The 20,982-nt window shown below is 38.4% G+C and overlaps 1 protein-coding gene across 3 annotated transcripts in view; it reads right to left on the reverse strand.

Moving 5' to 3' along the window:
• Nucleotides 1-625: 625 nt before the first annotated feature.
• The window catches only part of CHID1 (chitinase domain containing 1), a 117,775-nt gene continuing 97,418 nt past the window's right edge, over nucleotides 626-20,982 (reverse strand). For all 3 annotated transcript variants that reach the window (XM_075094507.1, XM_075094506.1, XM_075094508.1), the window contains 3 exons: nucleotides 6,294-6,374; nucleotides 2,978-3,020; nucleotides 626-895 (listed from right to left, as the gene is read on the reverse strand). In XM_075094507.1, coding sequence (XP_074950608.1) covers nucleotides 797-895; nucleotides 2,978-3,020; nucleotides 6,294-6,374 — 223 coding nt within the window. In that variant the 3' untranslated portion in view covers nucleotides 626-796. The remainder of the gene's footprint in view (nucleotides 896-2,977; nucleotides 3,021-6,293; nucleotides 6,375-20,982) is intronic.

Below are 20,982 nucleotides of genomic sequence, written 5' to 3' on the forward strand. Positions count from 1 at the left end.
TGTAATCCATCATTACCATTATAGCTTTTGGTGCTAAACATTACAGTTCCCACAAGCCAACCATCATGCACTAGTATGCATCTGGTAAGCAGGCTAACCAGAAGAGAGAAATCACAGAGCACCTCTTGTAACAAAACCCATTTAGAAACAAGTCATAAATTGAAATAACTGTGACTTTGAACTACTTAAGGAATTTATGAACATGAAAAAACAAACAGACCTAACTGCTTAGCTTGTCACTGCTTGATTTTCTACCAGCTTGAGGGAAAGATATCTAATTGGTCTCCCCCCCAACATTTTACATTGACTTACCTTATCAGAAGACAGCAAGACACAGAGGGTCCAGCAGATATTAAATTTGCTGGACATAATCTGATGGATTTATTTGTTCACTTACTTTGGTTTTTAGCAGCAATTGTTTGAAAGGTCTCCGTCTTAAACTTTGATCAGATGGCATCAACTTGTCCATTTTATTTCTTGTAGAAAACATTTCAGAAAATATTTTCAACTCTGACACCAACCCAGTTATGTTGGTCTATTTTCAGTGACTCTGAATTTCAGAGCTTTAAAAGAAACTTCTGGTTTTTTTTTTTTTCTCTGAATTTTATCAGATACCAACAATCACTTCTGTGTGGCAAATCAGAAAAGGTTCTTTATTGTGAAAAATGCGAGTTTAATACAGATATGTTATAAATTACAAAAAATGTTTTAAAAATCACCTCTCCAGGATACCCAAATTAATTGAACATGGAGTCTCAGTGAAGCAAATAAAGTCTTTCGCAGATCATCTCTTATTTTAAAGCAGGTCATAAAAATAGTCCAGGCCTTGTCCCAGTTCCCAGATGGATATTCCAGTGCCCAATTCTTTTGCAAGCTCTAAGCGCAATTGGATGGACTAAGACAAAGACACATAAGGCAATTACCTTTTAGTCAGAGACATTAAACACAATCTCTTCATGCCATTATTGGACTTTTTGAAAACATCTATCCTTTAAAAGATACTGAAAAACCTAGTCTGTTTTTCAAACACTCTCTGGTTAGAAAGCAATCATTCAGTAAGAGACAGTTAATTGCACCAGTTAATTCAATGACCTAATAAAAGATAACCAGCTAAACAGACAAAATGCCACAGAAATAAATCAGATTTATGAACTATGCAAAGGACTGTTCTAATTTAGACTATCATTCCACAATGTACAGAAATTCTAACTCTTCCCAGAAATGTCTCAGGGGTAAAATAAAACTTTATCACTGAAGACAATTAGAACAACTTGTCAAATACCATCAAGATCTCTCACCTACCCTTGTCTTCTCCCAGGACAGTCACAACTTTCATTATCACAACTCTATTTTAAAGAGATTCTGGGAGATTAATATTTAAAACTGTCTTTACTTGAGCTCCAGCCATTGATTTCGAGTTAGTTTAGCTATTGGTTTATAAGTGAAGCAAGGCCACAATTCATGTTCTGCACTTCTTTCAGTTCAGGCAATAAAAATAATTATTTTTCTATCTTTTACTTTCAGATTTTCTCACTTTGAAGGGCAGCTCTGGAATGTTTAAACTGCTTACACTAGGGCTGTGTTTAAAACTAATTTCTATAGAAAACAGAACAAAATATCAAGATATTAACAGATCCACTGGACCTGGCGTTCATGTCTGCTTCTAACTAATCATGTAGAAACCAATTTTGAGCAACCTGTCAGTGATTATAACATTAAAAAGGGGAGGAAACACACTTGTTATGGGGCAATAAAATTAAGTTTTCTCTGGCCATCTTGATCACCATTATGTGAACAACTCTTTGATTTGCCCCAGCATATAAATCTCATATTTCATTACAAGCTTGCTGAAATTGGAAAGAAACCTCTTTCCATAAATTCACCAACCATCCCAGTTGAGTATCTGTTAGAGAAGAAGTAGTGAAAGAAATTAGTGTTCTTAACCTAGTTAGTACTGAAAATAGCAGGGTGAAACCCTTCCACAAGGCCCAAGAGAACATAGCATAACAACATGCAGCACGATCTATCTTTTCCCTGATAGATTTGCAGTGAAACTTTCTAACACTCTAAGACAGGTACTACTAGCAAGAACACGGTTAGATGTGGTAATTAATATCCCATATGTGCTGGTACTTCTACCAATATTAGATTAATGAAGGGAAATATCCTTGTAGTAATGGAGCTTAAGATAACAACCCTGTTCAGAAAAACAAGAGCCTTGGATCATTTCACACTAGTTTAACCTTCAAAAATGTCTCTGTTTTCTGTAAATATTATATATTTTCACTATAGAAGAAATTCACTTCCAATATTAAAAGCCAGCAGAGTCTTACCATACTGCCTTTAGCTTAATTTGAGACAATCTAAAGATAGCTTCCTAGGAACTAAGGCTGCATGTAACCATTTTATCCTGTATTCTGGTATATTGCAGACTACTATGTAGACAGAAGTTGCATGTGCTGCCAAAGGACTTTATTAGGGCCAAATGCTTAAGCTTTCAAAACACTAAAATATGTTCTACAGAAACAGTACTGAAGAAAACAGGGTGGTGCAGGCCAACAGGGAGAATCAGGACACCTTTACAGAGGAAGGCAAAAGTTCCCCAAGCTCCCAGCCAACATGATCAGAAAAATAATTTCTTTGGTCTCTTGTCTGACAATCACCATGTCTGTTAGCACATGAACTGTGCACTCAAACAGAGCCTCTCAGAGCACTGGTTTGCCCTCATGTGTCTTATCTCTAGACACAGCTGATCTTTAAAGACTCCCAAACCCCATTATGCATGAAATAGAAAAAAGAATCTTCTTGTACAGGTAGCTGAAGCTTTGAGTCATAAAAACATGAGGGCAAACTTCTTTCACAGAAGCCCAAACCCAGTCCAACATTTTCTGAATTGAAAAGTGTCTCAATAATGCAAAAAGTCAAGGAAAGGTCTCTTTCCTGTTGCAGCCCTCTGACGTGAAGAAGTGGCACCTACCTTCAATGTTGGGTAGAAGATGGCATGTTTTCCTCCTTTACTTCTGCAAAACAGGAAAACCAAATAGTCACAATAGCTTTGATAGATTCCCATAAGACTTTTAGCTGAGGTTAGAATTCAAAACTAGTTTTATTCCTTTCCACTAAAATGAAAAAAAGACAATGCTGAAGAAAACTGCTGATTTTATTTTGGAGAAGTTATTGCTATTAAAACTAAGGTACGCTAGTTATGTTCAGCACATGAGCATGAAAAGGCCCATATCAAAGACAGAGACTACTTGCCATTTAGTGGCTTATATCTTTGAGATTTCTTACCCAGTGTTCATTCCACTCTGGAAGCTGAGGCACTCTGTCTCTGAAATCAGACACTTTTGACATCAACTTCCATTTATTCCACACTTGCAGTCTGGCTACTCTACCTGCTGAGGGCAGGGTAGGGCCAAAATCTTTTCTATTCCTCTTCCTTTTCTATTGCAGATAAGAACTTCTACTCCTGCCCCTTTTCTGTTGTAGATACAAACATATCACAGCATATAAATCCAAAGCAGTGAGGAAAGAAAAGCCATTAAGAGAAGGTACACAACATATCTAGAAGTCAAGTATGCAACCGTGTCACTGTCCTGCAGGTTGTTAGTTACAGGAATATTTGTCAGAAAGGTCCTCCTGCCAAAATCATTCTTTTTAAATGGGCTCTGGCAACACTAGCAGCTGGAAAGTTAGAAAGTTCAAAATATGACTGTATAAAGTCAGAGACCTGCTAGAGGAGTCTTTGCATAGCAATTGCATCATGCCACAACTACAATAACAAAAATCCCTGGTTATTGAAAGGATTCCTTAAAAGGCTTCAGGATAAATCCTTTTAAAACATCTAAAGAAGAGAGCACAGATTCCTAATAACTAACACAAACCTTGGGAAAAAAAACAGGTAACTTTCATGATTAAGATGAAAGTCCCAAACTTCTTTGGGCATAACAATTCATCCAAAAACTGGTTACAATGAAATACAATACAGGCAGAGTCAGACACGATACTTGTTTTACCCCATACTAGTAGTCTTTAAGGAGGACAACTCTTAAAAGAGGTGAAAAGGCTGGCAGTGAAAATGGAGGATCTGAGAGGACATCTCACAACAGACATGGTTTGATACTGGATCTAAGTAAACACATTGAGATATCTTGTTGCAACTGGATTATAAAACTGTCAGATGCACCTACTAAATGTGCATCTGAAAAAGATGAAGATATTTGGTTGTCAGATGTGAAAGACTTTGCCCAATTCCCCAAATCACTATCTTCCAGGGTAAATTAAATGCTAGCAGTATCAAATATACAGACAGGGCAAGCTGCGCTGGGCGCAGATACCAAGGCTGCATTTTAAACCCCTAATAATGATAAGGATGAGTTACAAGTGGTCTCACAGCACCATTTTACCAGTTAGGCTGGCAGGAAACACAGGGTCCATGGACAGGCCAAGAAGCAATTGATCCTACAATCTCCCAACTTACGTAAATGCGTACTTACCTGCAAAGTACACTGGGACAAGCACTCAGAGACAACAGGTTTCTGTAACTATTTGTAATAGTTAGTCTCTGCCTGCTACATGAAAATCATTAGCTGTGCTTTGCTTAAAGATTCATGATTTGATTTCTTAGCAACTGCAGATTTCCAGGTGAGATGCTTTACCAGTGAAGCATATTTCAGGCCTGGCTGCCATCCCCATCCAATGGAACTGAACCTTTGCAAACCAGAGTGGTAACTGAAAGAGTGTTCCCTTAAATAACCCTTCCCTGCAGTTGGCTGAACCACTGCAGACATGCTGAGCCTCACAGCTGCCTGCCAAGCACAGCATAGCGAGCAAAGTTTAGAGTGATTTTCAGATCCAGTGTGATTTTTTTATCAAAAATTCCTCCAGGAAGCCCACAAACAAGAATCTCCAAAGATTAGCTTTCAAAGGCAAATGATGTAGTACTACTGACAAGCTATCCCTTTCCCACACGTTCAGTTTGCAAGGAGATGTTCAGGAATTGTGTTTCAGAAATTAATCCCAGAAGCTTGCCATTCAAACAGAGCCCTCAGATTTACTCTTCTCAGAGCAAGTTTTCATCCACTGGTCATTGTGTCTCCAATTGGATTGTGTATTAATGATCAGTAAAACAATGCTTCTGATTTATTCCTCTTTAGTTAACATGAAAACATTGTACTTGTTTGGCACAACACAGAAAATAAATTAAAACACTGCTGACCAACAGGTAAATATTCCTTTTTTTCTGGTAAGTAGTACATGTTGCTGAGAAGTCAGGAGAAAATTACAGGCTGAAGGAAACCTTGAAAATTTAACGCAAAATATAAAGGTAGGACATTTTTATTTTGGTGTTTTATTGAGGTGGGTTTGTTTGTTTGAGTGTTTTGTTCTGTTGGGGTTTTTTTGTTGTTTTCGTTTTAATTCATTTAGAAATATTTAAACCAAGAAGGTATTTTGGAAATAACAAAGTAGTTCTGATTTTTTGTTCTTAAAGCACCCTAAAATGTATTTTACTCTTGTTTTCAGTGGCGTGTCTTCACATTGCCTATGCAATGAGCAATATACAAGACACAGTTTTGTATTAGTGGGATTTTGTTTGTATCATTTTACCATATTTTTGTATATTTGCATACAAAACCAGCAAATTATCACCGAGGCTTAATAAGATGTTGCTGTTTTTTTTTTTTTAAACCTGTTTTAAACAGATTTTTCCTAGCATCAGAATCTTCTTGTCATTTCATGATGAAAAAGGGAGGACAAAGTAAGGTATTCCCCCTCATGCTCTCAGTCCTTTTAAAAACTTGATCTGGAAGTCACTTAATATTATTCTCATTACATTTCCCTCCAGTCCATTCCATTTAGTGGAAGTCTGTTGCTTGACCAATTTTATCACTAGGACTTGTAAAACCAGGCTCTTGTACCACAGATTTTTCTCAGAACTACTTTTGGCCAAGTTACTGGTGATCACCGAACAGCTCACAATACTAATCTCAGAGCCTCTGATTAACTAACACTCAGCAGATAAGTTTGATGGATAATTTCTAAAGATATGACTCAGCAGACCTCTCTTCTAAAGATTGTTTTAGCTTGTGTTATTTCATTAGCCCTTCTCTAATTTACTTCTCTCACCTGAAGCACTCTTTTATGCTGCAGTTTAGTGTAGACATACAGATCACAAACAGCAGAATTTCCATTTACTGAATTCAGCTGCATACTATAGTTAACTGGTAATTCATTGCATACTGGGCCATGCCCAAAAATATTTGCAGAACAATCAGTTAATAAATGTAACTCACTTTTTGTACTCAAAGTAGTGTTCAGCAATTTCTTCATCCCAGACAATTTTTGGTTTGTGCTCCTTCAAGGTTTCAATGTACCTACAAATTAAAAACATAGATATGGAATTGACTTTTCTAAAAAGCAGTTATGAAATTACATTGCAGCAATTTCTGAAAAAGCAGTTTTACCATGTTGATGTTGATGTTGAACACTGTATCAAAAACATCTTCTTGCTGACAATTAATTTCCTCACCTACTTTACAATTTGCCATGTTCCCATTTTTAGGCTTTTTTTTAAAGCAATGAATTAATTAACATTCATCAATTGACAAATTTATAAAGGCACATGAAGGCAGTGCTACAATATTTCTACAGTCTGATTTCTATATGCCAAAGCACAGGAACTGAAGTCATCACTAGGCTGTACCTAACTGTGTCCTCCGAGGCTAATCAATGCAATTTTTAATTATAAGCCACTATTATGTGATCAGAAAAGTTCTTCTATAAAAGCAGCTTAGTTAATCTCCTAAAAAGGAAACTAAAAAAGAGCTTGTTTTCAGGGAAAAGTTACTGCTAAGTAACTCTGCATATGAATTTTCTCCACCACTAGCTTCTTGGCATTATTCTCTTGCATGGACATTTTGAACGTGGAATGACCTACCTCATACCTACCTGACAGAAAGTGAGGACAGAATACTACTTGTACCCAAAAACCTGCATAGGGAAGTGGTGTGGAATAGTTAGTATGCTGTAAATTCATGTTCTTGGTTAGCTCACAGTATTGTCTCAGTGTAAAGATAGTGTCTCCTTGTGTCTGCATTTCTGACTGCACAACGGAAGCAAAGCTGCCTGCTGCCTGCTGTCAGAAGACCAGAAGATGGCAAGCTACTGCCAGTGATAGAGGCCACGTGAATGTCACAGAAATAAGAGAAGTCTCTATCACATGTTCCTCGATCTCTTCTGCATCTTTTTAACCTGCATCTGTGCCCAGCAAGGCGGCTGAACTTAACTTTGCCGACAACTTTCCTGACTAAATATTAAGGAGTTTATCTGACCGCAGGCCAAGGACCATCAGTTTCTTTTTCTCTTTGGGGATTGTATCAGCAATTTGAATTCGAGGTCCCACTATCAGTACTCTATCTTTGTCACGATTACATATAGCTATCACAGGCAAACACGGTGATTTGTTTTTGCAAAATCTATCAAAACCATCTCTTCTACAATATATCTCATTCTTGCAACAATCTCTCTGCCCATGACAGGATTTGCATGGAGAAATTTGCCTTCACATAATCTTATTTTTAAATAAGAAGTTTCCATCTCCTATGTAAAAGATGTTATAACTGATTTCCACCAGCCACTACCCCAACTCCATCAGTGCTGAAATGTCACCTCTCTATATACTTCAAAAAAGGAGAAAAGGTTTGTATTCCTCAGTTTGAAAAAGATTTATTCTCTCCTTTGGTATTATTCTAAATGCAATTACAACATTCAGCATTGCAGGGAATATATTCTCTCTTTTGCTGTGGCTTGCTCATTCCTATATTGGTAAATTGCTGCCTACTGCTAGCAGTTTTAGAAAGATTTTCATTTTGTATTTAAGTCAAATGAACCCGAGCCAGGCATGCTATTTAAGTATCTACATAAGCAAACACATGGTAGCAGCTATTGCACTCTTCCTCAATACACACATGCCCTGAAACAACGCACCTTTTCAAATAATGCAAATAAACCTTTCAAATAAATCTTGGAACCTGCCTATCCCTTTTTAAGTTATACAAAAATTCAAGTTGTCCCACTGGAGAAATATGCAGAGAGATCTAGTTTTTTATATTTGAAATTTAAAGATAGCTTTTAATAGCTTGCCCCATTCCAGAATGGCCGCTTCAGTAATGACAGGAGACAACAATCACATAGAACATGACCAAGATGTAACAGCTCAGAACACAAGAATTACCAGCCAAGACATCCTGGCACACAGTTTTATTCCTGAATGTATGACTCTAGATGGGAAATCCTAATTTCACTTGCTGAAAATCCCAACACAGTTGAAGAGTGTTCAACGTATATACGAACAAGCTTTAAAATTAGAAATGCAACTTGAAGATATTATTATAGCCTATTATATATAAGGTTTATTACTATTTTAATGCTGTTCAGACATGCACCACATTTAGTGAGAACCCATCCTGACCAGGCACAGATAATTTATTTCCCTTTCTCCTGCCTCTATGCATTTATCACAACAGCATGTAAGAGCAAAAATGAACAAGTTCATCTTCAAATCGTATCTATGGTGATGAGACTAGCTCCAAGCTTGAGTTGGGGAAAAAAGAAATATTAGGCCCAAAATTGTCACTACTATGCATTAATTTGGGGGACCTATTTGAAATGTGTTTACTTGTTTTTACATTGTCTCCATTAAGGACAACAAAAATTCAAAGTACAACATTCAAAACAATAAGCTCCAGATTACTTCAACTGTGACTGTGTACTCAACGCTTCTGAAAATCAGGTTTTATATTTTTCAACCAGACAACAAGCTTGCTGTGAAGAGTCTGGAAGGGGTGCAGCCACAAACCAGAGCTGTTTCACATAGGCTTTCTATTGTCTTAACATGGGAACAATCCATTCCCTTCCTGTAGTCATCTGCCCCGTCACAACTCATTTTCTTCAGTAAAACATACAGGAGCTTCATAGGCAACATCTCCTAGGTATGCCGTATTTCCTGTTATCTCTGTGCTATCCTACTATGTGCATCATAAGTGGAAGGGTTCCTGTGTAAAACTGCACACCTGTATCAAAACACACTTGCTTGACTCAAACTAATGCTTACCCAGACACTCTTAAAATATTGTCCCCTAGCTGAGGCAGTACTTGACTCAACAAATATTTAAAATTCATTTATTTAAAAAAAAATTAAAAAGAGAAATTTTCCATCACTCTGAATCAGACAAGCATGGGATATCAGTACGGCTGGGGTACAAGAGATCTAGATTAATCTCCAGGTTCTCAAAGAGGAAAAGAGGTGGGCAGGGAGCTCATCACAGCCAGCCTTCCTTCTTCTTTCTAGGTCTCACCTCATTCTTCTCCTTTTGACTCATATTTGTTGTTATTTTTCTCTCCTCTCTTTCCAATTTATCCTTCTTTCTACTGTCACTGTCCCAGTTCGCATCTGCTTTTATACTCCTACCCAGACTAATGTATTTGCTTCCTTGTCTGTCAGCTCCTAACTTGCTAGCTTTCTTCTTTTACCAAGCTGCCTCAGCAGTTGGGAGTGTGATAAACGCTGAAAACTCACCTTCACTGCCTTGTACCATGTATTTCATGAGAAGTTTGTGACCATTTGCAGAGAAAGTCATGCTGTTTCTCTGGTCCTAGCCTGAAACATGGTCAGCACAGATGAAGTATCTGTAGTGTTGACACTAAGTCTCCAATGAAGCGCCAATGCAGCATGTATAAATGATAAATTTGCATGGATTATCAGGAATAGTAACAAAAGGCAGATGTCACCCGCATGTCCACCTTGTAAATACTTGTTCTTAAACAGAGAACTGCCATTCTGGTTCATTTAAATAGGCCTTGGTTTAACTTACCCACAGCAACATTTTTGTTCCCCAGAACATTTCTTCTTGATAGCAGCTAAGGAGCTAAGGTATCGATTCAGTTGCCACAAACTGGGCTTTGAAAGTTTAAAAGTTACGAACTGCTAAAAACATGGCCACATAATGTAAAAGTGTTTGGAAATGATGTTATGTCTGCCTGCCACCTTACAAACAAGACTTCAAACCTGTAGTGTTTTACTGCAATTTACTCCCATACCTCTGTCAAAAAGGATGCTTTTTGGTCTACAGACACTGACTGTTATTCTCATGACTTTGATACTCCTGGTTACAAACCCACTGGGCAGGGTTGGACTAAAACAAGCATTCCCTTCCGCAGAGTAAATGAGAAGCCAAAACATACATATTATGGAGTACCTCTATAGTCAGTCCTGCCAAAGATGTGTATCTATGAACGACACTAATATGGCTACACCTACACACTATTGCACTTTGCTGCACATTCAACTAACAAATAACGGATCCAGAAGAAAGGTTCTCAGGATTTATGGCTGGTGTTCCTTTTCTAAGACACTTTTCTTCCAAAACATGAAAAATGGTATGGCACTGGAATATAGCATGGTAAAAACCACGATCTACAGTCCCCGTGAAGAAGATATTTATCTTCACGGACAATGCTTTTGCACCAAGAATATAAAGAAACAAGTCTCCGGTATATCTTTCGCAACAAGAATATACATTCTAGGAACACATGTAGCTTCACATATAATTTTTAGACTATGATTTATTCACAAAGGTTAACTTTTTTTAATCCTTAGGTGCTTTGCCTTACTAGTCCCGAGTTGCTCTCCAACAAAAAAGCTTTAGTGAAAAGGAAACCACTACTGAGCATTCCATTTTGATGCTCTTTTCTAACACTTTACATTTTCTCCTCAGTTCTCACATGAACAAAACTCTGACTAGAAGGAACAGACTCTAATCAGAAGGAAGGATCATTTGCTCCTGCTGCAGCAAACCGACTTTATCTTCCAATATAGCAAACTTCAGTGATTCAGTCAAAGGATAAAAAAATACTATTCAGCTTGAAAATTTATACCAGACATTTTTTCTTTCAGTCTGCTTCAGTTACAATAGACTTAACTTAGTTATTAAGCCTTGAACCTACCAGGAATTGCATCTCCGTAACTGACCATCAACAGTGCCTATGCATGGCAACAGATGCTTTAGACTGAACCGCATAGGGTCCATCTTCCCACTTTTCAGGGAGATGCATCTCTTAATAAAAGTAAGAGAAATCACATAAAAGGCTGTATTCTAAAGCTCAAGAGTTTAGATTTCTGATGCAAAAAGATATACAGAAATACCTGCAAAACAGTTTTCACAGTAGTACTCCTAAGGACCTTCCATATCTTGGTACATATCTTCCAAACAGTATTGGTCAGTCTCCCCACTGCTCTGTGTATGTCAGGACACTGTGTGAAAGGGCAAATACCCATCTTTGAAACAAGATTTTTCAGATGGGATATATATAAAACCTGTAAGTCAAAACCCTTTTTATTTAATGTTTAATTTCAACTACCATGACACTTTCACATTTTAGCTGTTTAGGCTTTTCTTAAACTATTTCCTTTTTGGTGGGAGAAAATGTCAAGAAACACTATAATCTGTAGATGTTTTTAAACTTTAAATTGAAAAAGTTTTAAATCTGAGATTTTTTTTTTTTGGCCTTCTCTACTTTTTAGTTGATCAGTTCTAAAGAACAGCGGCAAAATTGCTGAATCTACTACAAACTACTAAATAATTCAACCACGAAACTACCAGTTTTGATAAAGGATGCCTTCAACAGTAATAAACACAAACAAAAGGAAGAAAATCTGAAAAAGAAAAAAGATTAGGTAGATATTTTCAGTTCTCACTCACTCAATCCCTAAAATTGCAGCATGCAAAAAGTAGAGATGCCTTGCAATTTAACAATCTTTAGATATTAGCCTTTAAAATAGTTTTGTAAGCATGCATAAATTTATGCAAAGGCTAGCTGCAGAGTCACTAATAGCATAATATTATATGTGTATGTATATATATATAGCATTATATAGTGTGCAGTAAGAGAGGTCGGTATTAGACTGAACAATGAAGTAACTTTCACCACACTGGTCCCATCAGGTTCACTTAAGCACATTTTTACTCATCTCCTCTCACCATTCAATACTCAATAACACCATATTTACAATATATAAGTATAAACTTCCAACTTCAAAAGGTGGTAAAATTGTATACCCCTATATCCCTTTCTTGCACATTAAAGAATCTGGATTTTATTCACACAAATCCCACAAGTTCTTCCAAAAGCAAATAGGTTATCCAAGAAAAAGACAGCTAGTACATATCTTCTGGAGAATCAAAAGAACACACAAACTAACATTAAAACAGTTTTTGCTCTGAGGATTTATGCATTTAACAGGAGAGCACACTCTAGAAGTCTTACGTATTCTGTCTGCAGGGTATGTTATCCAAAAATAGTTCTGTTGAGACCTTTAGATTATTTAATGTAAACCAACTTAAAACTAAATACAGTTTGCAGAGAGACACTAATCTGTTCCCTTTCATTACTATGGGGTATCTTGGGTAAAGCGGTTAAAGTACCCAAGCAGCAGCATAGAAATGAAAAATCGTCATCTTTCTCTATTAATCTTCTCTTTCTTTTTGCCTGCACCTTTGGTCTGTCAGTTTTAGAAGACAATTTTAGTATTTTTACTATTTTAATAGTAATAGGTTCCCAACAGAGTAGTATCTGGGTATGTGGGTGCGTTGCTTTCAGTAAGTTTTATGAAGTCTTTCTCACTGATTTCTCCACAATACTTCATCACTGACTTGACAGATGACACTTTTTGGTGCTTTCTCACCAACCTCACACAAACCTATTGACCTTTTACCTTCTGCCATGATGCAGAAGATAAGCCATGATGCACCAGCCCAGTTATAATAAGCAGAACCTCAGCAACATTTCTACCATTACTCTGGACTCTTAAAAAGTGCACATTGTTTAGCATTCTCAAAGTAATTTAGAAACAATAATACTTTGGTGGACACAACTGCAGAGAGGCAGCCAATCATTCCTATTTTATAGAACACTGGAGACACAGAAGACAATGTCAAGCTTTTCAGAAGTGTCGTCTTCTTGCTCTTGTCTCAGGGAAACAATGAGCATTAAAACCTTTCAGTGTCTTAATACAGCTGCAGAAGAAAGCACAAACATTTCTATGTATACATATTGACATGTTAATAGTGCCCCTTATTCTCATTTAACTTGACAGAAGTTTTATAAAGAAAAAGCCCCATCTGAGAGTGTATGCAATGGTGCACTAGCGAAATTACCCTAGAGAACTGCGAGTACAGCTGAAAGTACTCTAGTGCATGCTAACTTTTCTCAATAGAACCAAAATGGTGGTTCTTCACAAAACAGTAGACAATGTTACAGTTGGATATTGATCAAAGAATAGAAATAATCACACACAAGGCAGAAAAGGGTGTGAACATTTATATATTTAAGGTTTTGACTCAAACTGAAAGATATGAGAGGAACATATGAAAATCTCCTTATAGAAAGCAAGATCTTTATTTCTAAGCCAATAAACAGTCCTCAGACAATGGAGACATAACTAGATAGAGGCAGAAGGTTTGCATATCTGTTTGTATACCTTCAATAACAGACTGCTGTTCAGCAGCTCCATTTAATTTTGTAATGATACAGATTTTTTTTTCTGTTCTTCTGTTTTTCAAGACACCTGGGGCTACAAAATGTGAATTTTTTTCCAGTGCAAATTATTTATGATAACAACTGTCTGCTAAGTTGCTATCTGTTCATATGCATCAACTTTGCATATTTTCTATCAGAAATCTTTGTTGTTCTTGACCATTGCCAAGTCTCAACTTTGTAGCTAAACTATCAGACAATTTTTTTACTTGTATTTGTTCAGTTAGTCACAGATTTTTCTTCCCAACTCATCCAGTCTAACACAACAGGCCACTATTTATAGTGGGGTTTGGGTTTGGCAGCTTTTGCTGTCTTGAAAGAATGAGTTTGTTGCCTTCAAGAGCCTGCTGTATCATCTCGACTTCTCTTTCTGCTCTGGCCAAAGGGCATCCTCTTGTCAGGCAGAAGACAAGTTAATGGTAGAATAGTTTACTGTGCTAGAACAAAAAGTAGGATTCAGGCAAGCTCAGACAACCAAAAAAAGCACAGAATAACTGAATGAAATAAAGCATACTGTTACAGACTAGCTCAAGTAACTCATCTATTTAGTCACACTAAAAAAAGTTTAGTTTGACTATGAGCTAGAGGCTAGAAGTTCCACAGGCAAAGGAGTTATTTTAAAATAATTTTTAATGAACTCCGTATATTGGTTAACTTGAAGTTTTCAATAAAAGCTTATCTTCATTTGGTCTTGATTTCCTTTGCACACACTTTAAAATACATGACTATTCAACAAAAATGTGATGTTGTCTTTGGTATTCATCACAGAATTAATATCAAGTAGGCATGCTAATGGGCAAACAAAGAGCAACAATATTCTCTCTCAAATTAGGAAACAGGCCACCTCAAGGTTAACAGTTTTTCTGACTCACTTCAGTTATGAACTATACCAGACAGAGCTCACTTCTAAGCAAGAATCTTTCCCCTCCTCCCAGTTTTAAGTTGAAATTAAATAGAAAAGAGAAAAACATAGCAGATGTGTAAAAGTCTAATATAAATAATTTAATAATTTAAAAGTTTATATGAAGCAGATCCTCCCCTCTCTCACACTTCCTATTTCATAATTTAAAATGTCTCCACTAGCCATCACAACTGTTTCTACCATACATCAGGAACAACTTGAAAAGCTTCATTTAAAGAAGATTGTCAAGCTATGTTTTGCTGCTCTAAAATGCAGCACACTGAAAAAAACTTGATTTTCCGCCAGATTCATACCATCCACCATCACCAACACAAACCACAGATACATTAATTCTAATATAAAACCTACAGGACACACTAATGACCATCACCCCTAAAAAGACTAAGAAAACCCTTTTCCTCAATTATTACAAAACATTGCACTGTGGAGGTTCACTGGTCCACATGGCTCAATAAAACCACTATTATTTATACAAACGCACTTGAAGTACTGCATGCTGTCTCTGTTGATAACCAAGCTGATTCACCTGTTCCATTTGTCTAAATCCTACAATATGGCTTGTTTCTACTATATAGGAAAGTGGCAGTTCCAGTGTTCAATTGTACCAGCACAATGTAGTTATTCCTAGCAGGGCTGATCAAAAGCCAACTGCTGTTTTCTGAGATATTTAACGTCTGCATGCATGCAAATTGTCCTAAACAGAGTTGAAAACATATTGTTACATATCTAATGAAAACACAATTTCAACAAAATATGTAGATATGTCAACAGCAGTACTTATATCATTGTATGTCAAATCATATAATCTGCACTTAGTTTTAAAATCAATGTAATGTTTCAACTATTTGTTATGATACTATGAAAAGTAAGAGAAGAGTATCTCATTTTTACTAACTCTAGTCATAAAAGTATTAGGCTAAAAAAAGTACGAAGGAGATTATGGAGCAAAAAAGACTTTGTCAATACGGTACCTAACTTTCTTGCACGATATAAATTTTAAGCAGAACTTCCCCATTTTGAAAAAAGAGAAAAACACAGCTTTCTTACATTTCTGAGATTTTTTGGTAGGTTTGTTTTGTTTTTTTTTTTTAAATCACTTGCCTCATTAGGTCTCTGTATAGAGATATACCTGGGTTTTCTTTACTTTTCTCTCTCTGGATAGGATTTGTAACCTGTTTTTTTTTGTGGCATATCAAACCAAAGGACAGAATGTGGAAGCCTGTATCAAACAAAAATCTTTCTAGATGCCTCCATGTAGCCATGGATAACATGGGAAAATAATCCTCTTTTCACGACAAGCCCCAGACTACCAATGCTGTTTCAGAATGATTACACCAGAAGATAATGCCAGAATTTGCTTTGAGCAGTGACAGCATTGCTTACTCCTACCATACTAAGGTAGTTTCCACCATAATCCAGGATAAGAATCATCTCAACATCAAAGATTTTAGCATATGAATTTTCAGTAGAGGCTAGGAGTAGTAAATGTAAGGTTAAATAAATTAATTTGGATACTAAATAAATAATTGTGCTGTCAAAATTAAATATACATAATGTCTAAGTTCACAGAATCACAGAGACACAGGTTGGAAGGGACCTCAGGGATCATCTAGTCCAACCTTTCTAGGAAGAGTGCAGTCTAAACAAGATGGTCCCAGCACCCCGTCCAGATGACTCTTGAAGGTGTCTGACGTGGCCGAGTCAACCACTTCCCTGGGGAGATTATTCCAATGGTTGACTGTCCTCACTGTGAAAATTTTCCCTCTCATGTCCAATCGCAATCTCCCCAAGAGCAACTTGTGTCCATTCCCCCTTGTCCTCTCCATGTGACTCCGTGTAAAAAGGGAGTCTCCATCATCTTTGTAGCTACCCCTTAAGTACTGGTACATGGTGATGAGATCCCCTCTAAGCTTCCTTTTCTCAAGGCTGAACAAACCCAGTTCTCTCAGCCTATCCTCACATGGCAGGCTTCCCAGTCCTTTGATCATCTTGGTGGCCCTTCTCTGGACCCCTTCCAGCCTCTCCACATCCTTTTTGTATAGTGGGGACCAGAACTGTACACAGTATTCCAGGTGCGGCCTGACACGCGCTGAGTAGAGCGGGATAATGACTTCTTTCTCTCTGCTGGCGATGCCCTTTTTGATGCAACCCAGCATCCTGTTGGCCGTCTTGGCCGCAGCAGCACACTGTTTGCTCATGTTGAGCTTCCTGTCCACCAGGACCTCCGGGTCCCTTTCCACAGAGCTGCTCTCCAGCCAGGTGGATCCCAGTCTGTGCTGCACTCCAGGATTATGTTTTCCCAGGTGCAAGACCTTACATTTCTCCTTGTTGAACTTCATAAGGTTCTTGTTGGCCCACTCTATCAGCCTATCCAGATCTTCCTGCAGAGCAGCTCTCCCTTCTGGAGTGTTCACTTCCCCTCTCAGTTTGGTGTCATCTGCAAACTTCATCAGGCTACACTTGATGCCATTATCCACATCACTTATGAAGATGTTGAATAACATTGGGCCCAATATTGATCCCTGGGGGACCCCGCATGTGACAGGTTGCCACTTGGAAAAGGAGCTATTTACCACCACCCTTTGGGTGCGGCCTGTCAGCCAGTTCCCCACCCACTGCACAGACCACTTGTCTAGTCCATAAAGCATTAATTTCTCCAGGAGGAGGCTGTGGGGGACTGTATCAAAGGCCTTGGAGAAGTTCCAGGTAGAGAGTGTCCACCGCCTGCCCCATGTCAACCAGGCAAGTCACTTTGTCGTAGAAGGCCACCAGGTTTGTCAAGCATGATCTGCCCTTAGTGAAGCCATGTTGGCTTTTCCCAATCACGTGCTTCATTTGACTTGTGATGGCCCTCAGGAGGATTTGTTCCATAACTTTCCCAGGGATTGAAATAAGGCTGATGGGCCTATAGTTACCCGGATCCTCCCTTGAGCCTTTCTTGTAGATAGGGGTAACATTTGCCTTCCTCTAGTCCTCTGGGACATCCCCCGTTCTCCATGACTTCTCGAAGATTATAGAGAGTGGCTTTGCGATGATGTCAGCCAGCATTCTCAACACCCTTGGGTGGATGGCGTCAGGGCCTATTGGTTTGTAGGGGTCAAGCTCCTGTAATAATTCATATACTAACTCTTCCTTCACTGATGATGGGTTGGTGTTTGGATCAATCGGCAATTTTGTTCCCAAAGCCTGGGACCCGACGGTGCTGGTAAAGACAGAGGTGAAGAAAGTGTTGAGGACCTCTGCATCATTTCAGCATCGTTGGTGATTGACTCTCCTTTTCCTTTTAACAGTGGGCCTATGTGTTCCTTCTTTTTCTGCTTGTGGTTGACATATCTGAAGAAACCTTTCTTGTTATTTTTGACATCTACAGCCACTTTCAATTTGAGCTGGGCTTTTGCTTTTCTAACTTCATCTCTGCACACTCCGACAATGCCCTTGTAGCTCTCAATGGATAATCCTCCACTTCTCCATCTCTGGTATGCTTCCCTTTTGGACTTGAGTAGACCCAGGAGGTCATGGTTGAGCCAAGGGGGCCTCTTGCTCTGCTTACTTCCCTTTCCTTTGTAGGGGTTAAATTGGCTTTGTGCTTCCAGTAGAGAGCTCTTGAAGAACTCCCAGCACTCACTAGCTCCTTTGTCTTCCATGGAAGCATCCTACGGAATCCCTCCCAATGATCCCTGAGTGAACTGAAGTTTGCTCTTCTAAAATCCAGAACCCTTGTCTTAGAGCTGACCTTCAGCATGCTCAGCAGGATCCTGAACTCCACAATATTATGATCACTGCAGCCAAGGCTATCACTAACCAAGATATTATAAAGCAGGTTTTCTCTGTTTGTGAATAGCAAGTCCAGCAGTGCCTCATTCTGGTTTGGCACATCTAACATTTGTATCAGGAAACAGTTCTTTATACATTCTAGGAACTTGGTGGATGACATGCGAGCTGCCGTATTGTTCCTCCAGCAGATGTCTGGGTAGTTGAAGTCACTCATCAGGACCAGGTTCTGTTGGCCAAAAGCTTGCTTTAGTGCCCCAAATATCGCTTCGTCAGCTTCATCATCATGGTTAGGAGGTCGATAGCAGATGCCCACTGTGAGGTCTTGCTTGGAGATGACCCCTTTGTCTTTAACCCAGAAGCATTCGACAGAGCAGTCGCAGTCACCATAGTTGACTTCAATACATTCAAGGTGTTCCTTAACGTAAAGTGTAACTCCTCCACCTCTTCTACCCTGCCTGTCCTTATGAAAGAGCCTGTAACTATCCATTGCGATTCCCCACTCATTTGAGTTGTCCCACCATGTTTCAGTTACTCTTATGATGTTGTACCCTGCTGAGTGGGCACAGAACTCCAGTTCCTCCTGTTTGTTACCTATACTGTGTGCATTTGTATACATACACTTGAGGCGATTACTCTTCTGTTTCACCTCTTGGGAGACAGCTAAGGAACATTTGTCACCACACTGCTTGGTCTGACTTACTCCCCTGTTGGACGTGCTGGTGTGAGCGTTTTCGCAACGGAACCCACCCCACAAGTCCTTCAGTTTAAAGCCCGCCTCACCAAGTTAGCCAGCCTACTGCTGAAGATTCCCTTACCCCTTCTAGACAGATGTAACAAGTTATGTAACAAGCACCTACTATGTGGAAGAGAAGAAGCTTAGTCACTGAAATTTTACCCTTACAAAATTCTGAAGCACTTAAAAGTGCTCCCAGGCTTCTAAACAAATTACTAAGTCTAAAGGAGAATTGAAAATACGCATTGTTGAGAAGCCAATAGCCAATTCTTTCCTCAGTCAGGGTCAAACCACCACACTGACATTACTGCAGCTTAATGTTCCACCTCCACAGAAGAAACACAGGTCCTAATAAATTCTTATAAGGCAATGTATCATCATGTAAAGGTAGAAGTATTAGTCTTTCCTAGACTGTACAACATAAAAGCTTAAATTCTGCTCTAGCTCACCCAGTAATCTGGTTTATTACAGAATCTGAGACAAGACATAGTCTCTCTGCTTAAAACTACTTCTCAACATGATGAAAACTAATGCTTGTTTATCCCTAGAGGCTTGTTTCAAGAATCAGCAGGTTCATCTTAAAAAAAATATAAAACTTTGAAGATAAAACTGCTAGTTTAAGGGTACATTTTCTGAAATGCTTAAGTAATGCTCCATTGAGGTTGAAGTGTTTTCAAATACATTACTCTAAGTACAATACTGTGCTCCACTCTTCCAAGAACTGATACAATAGGCAATGCATATGAAAAAGTGAGGTTGTATATCTTTGGATGTGAGGCTGAACAAAGTTCAGATACACTAATATAACTGCTGTTCAGCTTCAGCTGTAAATAACAAAAAACTAGAACTGTGATAGATCTGTTGCACAACAGACTGGGTTTGTTGGGTTATTTTTACACATATCATAAAAGCTTTCCAGACTTTCCTCTTGCTCAAAATATACAAATCAGCTATATTCATACAGTGCTACACAGATTAGCTATGAAAACTGTGTTATACTGGATTTGGAGCCTGGTCAGATTCAGATGATCTTAATTCATTGTATAGAGGATGAAATTTGATCCACTCCAGCTATGAAAATGAAGGTTGAGTGCACAGTCACCTACTTTGATATGATTAATACTTCATGCCTACTTCATTAAACATGGTAGATATTAAAAAATCACATCTCTTTTCCACCCTTGCCTAAAAAGTCAGATGATCTTAATGGCAGTGACCATCACAACTAACTCTTCTAGTTGCTTCTTGCATCTCTCTTCAACCATTCCTGAATTAAAACCATTCCAAAACAAAGACAAGGTCAATAGCAATGCCACCCATTAGATTTAACAACCACAAAAGCCAGCAGGAACATCTTTTCCTCACCTTGTGTCAGAAAAGAAGCCGTCCAGTTCTTCCAAGCCCCCAGCACAGCCCTGTCTGACTGGGGTCTAGGGTACCAGAGGACAACCTTTGTGGTTGCCGGGAGGCCCGTGCTAGGCAGGTGCTCAAGCCCGCTGTTTCCATAGGGTTGCTAAGAGGCCCTGGCTCAGACAGATGGGCAGGGACCAAGCCCCACGCAGGGCATGGTTATAGAAAGGTTACCTAGCTCTCACAAAGCAGAAAGATTTTTCAAGCTACTCTGTGTACTTTAATTATTACCTGTCACGCCTCAAGTTTGACCTCTGAAGACCTGAACACCAAACACTTTCTATAAGGTAAAATAAACACAGTTCAGGTATAGTTTTTTGGCATGAAGTAGTTATAGATGCACAGTAATAAATTCAAATGATCAAGCGCAATACAGCAGATACTTATACCTTCATATGAAAAAAATAATAAATTCAATCCCCGACAGGGAATATTATAACTAAAGAAGGCAGCTACACTAAAGGAATATCTACAGCAGATCAGTGAACTCTACAAACCTCCAGTGTCCTATGAAGCTATGAACTATATACTCTTTTTCATCTTTTGGGAT

This window comes from Phalacrocorax aristotelis, chromosome 5, assembly GCF_949628215.1.
Source record: "Phalacrocorax aristotelis chromosome 5, bGulAri2.1, whole genome shotgun sequence".
Classification (NCBI taxonomy): domain Eukaryota; kingdom Metazoa; phylum Chordata; class Aves; order Suliformes; family Phalacrocoracidae; genus Phalacrocorax; species Phalacrocorax aristotelis.